The 6,837-nt window shown below is 57.3% G+C and overlaps 2 protein-coding genes across 2 annotated transcripts in view; both read right to left on the bottom strand.

Annotated features, from left to right (window-relative positions):
- Position 1: 1 nt before the first annotated feature.
- On the bottom strand, positions 2–1,545 carry LOC117285902 (integrin alpha-IIb-like; the record flags this gene model as incomplete). Its single annotated transcript, XM_033763145.1, has 2 exons — positions 1,137–1,545; positions 2–173 (listed from the first exon to the last, which is right to left on the bottom strand). Coding segments are annotated over exons 1-2 (339 nt in total), but the record flags the coding sequence as incomplete, so codon positions are not given.
- A 5,044-nt stretch (positions 1,546–6,589) lies between these two features.
- Positions 6,590–6,837, bottom strand: part of Gpatch8 (G-patch domain containing 8) — a 56,506-nt gene continuing 56,258 nt past the window's right edge. The window contains exon 9 of the mRNA XM_033763146.1: positions 6,590–6,641. Coding sequence (XP_033619037.1) covers positions 6,590–6,641 — 52 coding nt within the window. The remainder of the gene's footprint in view (positions 6,642–6,837) is intronic.

The raw sequence follows: 6,837 nt of genomic DNA on the forward strand, positions 1-6,837 counted from the left end.
TGGCCCGTACCCCGACCCGGTCCCCGCGCCGCGCCCCGCGCCGGGACTCACGGAGATCGAAGAGCAGCGAGGAACACGAGCCGCCTGCCGCGCTCCAGGGGCACAGGAATACGGCGCCCGTTTCCTCCTGATCCGGGCCCCTAGCCCTGGGGGCACCCACCACGACGGCCACACTGGTGACAGGGGAGGGGCCGAGTGAGCGAGCAGACCCCGCAGCCCGGGACCCTGTCCTCGCCCACGTCCGACTTAGGGACAGGAACGGGCCGGGCTCGAGGAGCCCACGTGCGCAGCGTGACCTGAGTGCGGCCGTCTTGTCCCGCTGCGAAGCGCTTCTGAGCTCTGCACCGCACCTCACCTCCCGGCCCCAAGGGAAGCTCGGCCTTCCGCGCCTCCCTGCTGGACGGTCACTGCGCCCGCCAGAGAGCTGACCCAAGGGAAGGGTGGGGCGGCCGCCTGGGACAGAGGACCTGAGCACATCTGCTTTGGCTTAAAGCTAGGACCACCGCAAGGAGCCCATGGAGTACACGTGTGAGGGGCATTAGCGCCCCTGGTGGAGAGGAGAGAGCCAGCAGGAGCACAGGGGAGGACGAGGGGAGCAGGCTGTGCGGGGGTGGCTGGACTCAGGGCTCTGGCAGCTCTTCACAGAGGAGTCCCCGCAAGTGGCTGTCCTTGAAAACCATTTGACATTCCCACTGCCCAGAACTGGGCATCCCAGGGTCCACACTAAGTCACAGGGTGACACGGCTACAAAGATGGGCCGGGACTCTAGCCATGGCAACCCTACTCCAAAGCCAGATCAGTGCCAGCCATTAGCAAGCCATCCCATTGTGTGCAGAAATCTGTGCCTTGGCTGGGGGCCAGGCCAGTGGGGCAGAGATGCCAGCTGGGGTGGCTACGCAGGACTTGCGCACCTCTCTCTGTTTGGGGGAGACAAAGATGTGTCAGACAAGTGAGCCTTGCGGAAAGTCATTGGCTTTCAGTCCTCTGTCCTTGCTGCAGTTCAGGGCCCATCTGCCTTGGCCCCCCTCCCAGACACCCCAACCTCAGCCTGTCCCTCCCCAGCACTCCTGACTGCTTGGCTGCCGACAGGGGTGAATGAAGAGGGGTCCTTTCTGCACCCACACTCCTCGGCTCACCCCATGTGGCTGTCTTTGTGGAAGTCCACCGAGAACCCAAAGTGGCTGCCGTTGGGGCCTGTGTAGACGGTGATCCGTGCTGCATCCAGGTTCAAGGCCCAGGCTGCCGGGGCAGCAACATGTCCCAGGAGCCAGAGCGCATGCAGGAGGCACAGTGCTCGGGCCATGGTCCTCCCTCTGCAGCCTCCTGGGGTATGGTGCCTCTGCCTCACTAAGTCCCCACCGCAGGAAGTCTCCTTATCACCTGAAACCAAAGGGAGAAGGGGAAGCCCTGGCTCATGTGGTCTCCAGGGCTGCAGGGAGGGCGAGCCCCCCACCCCGGCAGCTTATCACCAAGTCCTGTCACTCTGCCCTTTACCCCCAACCCACACCAGCCAGCCACCACCACCGTGGGCTTGGGTTGATGCCACCGTGAGCTAGCTGGCTTGCAGTGTCCTTTCTGGCCCATAGCTCCACAGCTGTGCCTTGGCTGGCTGCACTGCCCTGCCCCGCCCCACCGTGACCCTGCCAGAGGTGGAGGAAGCTGCTGGCTCAGATAAGCCCTGAGACTGCCATTTGTGCAGTAGGTTCTTATCCATTTCCTCCTTGCAGGGCTGCGGGCAGCCTCAGCCAGCCACATGGGGTGTGGGCTCCTCGCTCTTCCTCCATCCTGAGCCTCTCTGAGGGTGGCCAGGGTTAAGGAAGGGGCGAGAGCTGGGGACGGGGCAGTCACTCCAAGCATATGAGGTCCTGCCCAGCTGCAGGGAAGCCTGCCCTCCTGCTGACAGCTCCTTCCACCATCGGGACTTGGCTCTGGGTGGGGGCACTGTCCGGGGAGGCCTCCCCAGATCCCGGGGTGGCACCCGGCCTAACACACATGGGTACACCCCATTAGGGCACCTGTAACTCTCTTAGTCTGTGTAAACTGGACTCTCGAAAGTAGGCTCCTTCCTGTCCGAGATCTGAAAGCTGAATAATGTCTGCACTGAGGAAGGAAGATGCAAACAAGGTGACAAAGTGGCAAGAGGTGACGTCAGTGACGTCAGAGCAGAAAGTTAGGGTTGGTGCTTTTATTAGTATTGGGCCTTTGCTCTTAGCTACATCCCAGTCTTTTTTTTTTTAATGAGACAGGGTCTCATTAAGTCATTAGGCTGCCCAGGTTGGGCTCCAGCACATGGCCCTCCCATGCGGGGACCATGGAAGTGTGCCACCTCGAAGGGTTCAGATCATTCTCTCGGATGAGGAGTGAGAGGGAAACCTATATATTATTGCCAGGCATGGTGGCGCACGCCTGTAATCCCAGCACTCGGGAGCTCGGGAGGCTGAGGCAGGAGGATCGCTGTGAGTTCGAGACCAGCCTGGACTACATAGTGAGTTCCAGGTCAGTCTCAACTACATAGTGAGACCCTGTCTCAAAAAACCAGACCAAAAAAAAAGAAAAAAAAGAGTGCGAGGGAGCACGGTCCCTGGGCACCCTGGGCACTGCATGGCTTCCCGCAGAGGCTTGCTGGAGGAGAGGGCCTGCCACACCCTCCAGAGCTTCATTTCCTGGTCACCTAACTTCTCAGCCCTCCTGGGTCCTGGAGCCCCTCAGCACAGGTCACAGTACAGCATTCAGAACTCCTCGGAGACAGCTGGGCCTGCATCTCTGCTGTTTTTCCCAAGGCTCTTTGAGTTCCCAGAGTGCACACAGAACCTGCCCTCAGCCCACCACAGCCTCACAGGGCTGGGATAGCACTGCATTGGGTGCCATGTCCAGGGTTGCCACGACCACTCCAGTGGAGTCTGCGTGACAATGCCGGTCACCTGGCAGAAACCAGACCCAAGGTATCGTCCCCACGGGGTTAAGCCTCCTGGAGGTCCTTGGCACACACCGCATGCAAAGTCAGCCATGAAGAGAATAGCTGGCCTCTCTGCCTGCAGTTTGGGGACATTGGGTTCATCTATAATTCTGTTCTATTTTGTCTTTATTACTATTTGTTCATTATCTGTAGAATTGTATTCTGGGCCCAGGAAAGGTTAGGAACAATTAGATGTTCCTAGAGATGGGGAGGTATTGAGGCACAAGAGGACGGGCGGCCAAAGTGCTGACCCTGAGCCCCGGACTGTGAAGTCCTGAAGGTGAACCTGAAGGTGACATGCTAAAGCCAGTCCTTTGTCTTACAAACTTCCCCTTCTGACTGCGTATAGGTGTGGTCTTACCTTGACTTAATGGTCTTAGCTTTTGTGATGGTATATAGGTGTGGTCTTACCTTGACCTTGTGGTCTTAATTTTTACAGTACTATTGTCTATCTTATGCCTGCCTGTGACTGGAATCACTCTTGTGGTGTACCCTTGAAACTAGTATATAAACACCTGGAGTTAGAAATAAAATTGCAGCAGCGTTGGCAAACTTCACCTCGGTGTTGAGTGCTTTTGTCTGACTGTCATCGCCGAACCTGCTCCCACCTTTCAGAGAACCTGTATCTCCTCGTGAAATCCCGTGTATGCTGCCCAACGGTCGGTAGCACAGGGTGTCCCTGGTGGGCACTCAGCTGTGCAGGCCCTCAGGTCCGGGTGGAGCAGCAGAGCGGTGGCAGGCCTGCCCCAACGGGGCTACAAGGAGGCTCCTCAGAACAGCCTGGGGAGCCGGGTACTGCCGGGCCCACTTGGTTGTTTTTTCCAGTACTGGAGATCTGACTGAGGACCTTGTGCTTGCCAGGTAGGCACAGCACCTCTGAGCTAAATCCTGGGTCCTCTGGGCCCATTTTATAAACATGAGGACTAATGCAGGAGTTTTTGGTAAATTGCCCAAGTTTACACAGCCAAACGGAGAATGCAACACGGACTCCTGACAGGGGAGGGGCCTAGGCACAGGAATAACAAAGGGACAGCAAGAGTACACAGAGGCCCAGTGTAAGGACAGGCACGTAATGGGCTCAAGTCATTCAAGGTCCTTGAACACTGCACTGATTTGAACTTGAGTGCACAGGAGGTACAGTATCAAAGATCGGTTGTGTTTGGTGTTTTGAGACAGGGTCTTGCTGTGTAGTTCAGGCTGCCCCTGCAGCTCTGCTGGCCTCAGCCTCGAGTGCCGGGTGAGGATCTGGGGTCTGAGTGAGTCAGTGATCAGTGGCCTCCTAGTCTGGAAGGTTTCACTGGCCGCCTGTGGATGGAGGAACTGGCAAGGGAGGTCTCAGCGGAAAGGCGATGCGGCCTGCCTAGGCGCCTGTCACAGCAAAACAGTGGCGAGAGAAGCAGCAGCTGGATGTGGGAGGGGGAGGGAGGTGGTGGACGGCTCCACGCTGCAGGGCAGCGCTGGTCTGCAGGGCAGAGCTGTGCTCGCCCCCGTCTGAGAGTGGGTGGGATCAGTGTCCCACAGTTCTCACTGAGCTAGGTGCTGCGGACCAGAGAAACTGTTCCCCCTTGGCCAAAGCTTGAAGCATAGCCCTCTGTTAACAGGACTCTACTCTCCATCGTCCCTAAACACACAGCCAAAGTGTACACCACGGACTCAAGTTCACGTATGACCCTAAGGGTTGGGTTAGTGACAAGGGCCAGTGGAACCGCACTTGGGAGCCAGAGAGCTACGACAAGCCAAGGCCTGGGAGGACGGTCACGTGAGGTGTGGCATGTACGAGTGATGCACACAGCATGCTGTGGGCACAGCGGGTCCCTCCTACCTTCACCCACGCACCCCTTCCCTGACAGCTGAGACTGGAGCAGCCAGCCGGGGCTTAGCATGGACCTTGCTCTCCAGGGGGAGGCAGACCTCACGCAACCCTCTTGGTGGCTTCTCATGCTAAGCTCCCTGCTGTGATCTTCTGGCCTGGAAGAGGGGCTGTCCTCAGGGTCTGCGTACACGAGGTGAAGTCCCCCAGCCCCCGTGGCATCTCAGGGTCCGGGACAGAGGACTCTCCAGGCCTGGAGGGCAAAGGTGACGAATGCATGCACTTGAAACCCGAAACACAGTGGGAAGTGGGAAGCCATGCAGTGTAATCTACTAGATCACAGACCAAGCACGGCAGGCAGGGAAGGGAGAGCACAGGAGGTGCCCTTCCCAGGTCTTCGCATCGGGACTGCCAGCCTGAGCAGCATCCCTGCATCTCCTTGGCAGGCTGAACTCTCAGAAGCAGAATCCAGACATCTCCTATCACTTCCCAAGAACCCTGTTACTTTTCCAACAAGATGTGACTTGTTAGGTCAGGTGCAGGGGTGCCTGTCCTCCCAGCACCCAGGGAGGCTGAGGCAGGAGGATCACCAAGTTCAAGTCTCTCATGGAGAGACCCTGTGTGAAGGGCTGGGAAGCAGCTCCGGGGCAGAGCAGCCCAGTCATTTGTCACCCACAGCTCCACCCTCCCAACTGGAGCTGATGGCGGCAATCACAACACACTCAGCTGTGGGGTTTCCACAGGCCATGGTTCATTACAGAGCTCCCTTCCCTTGTCCTACAGCAGCTCTACCACGGGGCAAAGTTAAATGCAATGTTATGCTTTTAAGGAAGGGCAGGTGATTTTGTTTTTTCTCTTTAGATTAATAAAACTGCTCCTAGGAAGGCAGCGGGGTGGTCAGTGTGCACAGCTCATCACTGAGCTAACGGGAGCAGCACAAGAGTCGGCACCGTTACCGAGACGTTCACAGGCCGGCGCGGTGGAGCCGGACTCTCGTCCAGTTCTAGCTGTGCGGAGCGGCCCTCCTGGGCAGGTAGAGCTTACTCAACACAGGCTCCCTTCTGGGATCTGAGAAGGATGGCAGGACACAGCCCCGGTCCCAGTTCTAGCCTTGGTCAGTGTCCTGGAGAGAAGGAACAGCAGCCTGCACTGCTGAAACCGGGTGGGCAGCGGAGCCCCACAGTCCGCAGGCCCCGGCTACTCCAGGCTTGCGCCAGCCCAGAGGCACAGAGGCAACCAGCAGAGGGCTAAGACTGGGAAGGCCAGGCCTGCCCACGACCCAGGACCCGGCTTCCAGAGGACAAGGCTGCGAGGTCCCCTCCTTCACTGTGGGAAGCAGCAGCAACAGCAGCAGCCAAGCAGCAAGGCCCACCTGCCTGCTGCCCTGCAGGGTGGGAGACGGCACGGCCACATCCCCGACCAGCCCGCAGCCGGCCACTGCTTCCATGGTTCCTAATTTCAAAAAATACAGAACTGGATAAAACACACAGGCTTAAGTCATTTTTGTTATCTAGCAGAAAACAAATACTTTATTTTTTTGCTTCCATTTCATAACCCTTAAAGTCTTAACTCAACTAGGGCGAACATATTTACACAAAGCCACCAGAACAAGGGTCACTTAAAGAGCTAGATGTAAAAAATATTATTGCAGTATACTACAAATAGGGAACCTTTTTATATGAGCTACAAAAAGCAGCATTTACGTTTATAGTTCAGTGCAATTTTTACATTAAAAAATTCTATAAATTAAGAAGGGAACATCAACACAACAGAAGATCTACCCATCAGACCGGCACACACCCTGGGCAGCACCCGGGCAGCAGTCACAGCCCGGCCACGAGGGGACCCTCTCCCCGGGCCACGTGGAAGCCTCCTCTGGTCCAGAGAGAGGGTCACACCTGGTTCCGGTCCCATTTCCTTTCCACCTCACCTGGGCAGCGCCTCACTGAGGCCGGGACCTTCTGTGTGCCGGAGACAAGGAAAGTGTCTTGGGGCTGCTAGAGGAGGAGCAGGATAAAAAGTAGAGGCAAGAGGAACCACACACATGGAGGTGAGGACCTGGAGGCGTGGG

This window comes from Fukomys damarensis, unplaced genomic scaffold, assembly GCF_012274545.1.
Source record: "Fukomys damarensis isolate Sample0158 unplaced genomic scaffold, DMR_v1.0_HiC HiC_scaffold_13, whole genome shotgun sequence".
Taxonomy (NCBI): Eukaryota; Metazoa; Chordata; class Mammalia; order Rodentia; family Bathyergidae; genus Fukomys; species Fukomys damarensis.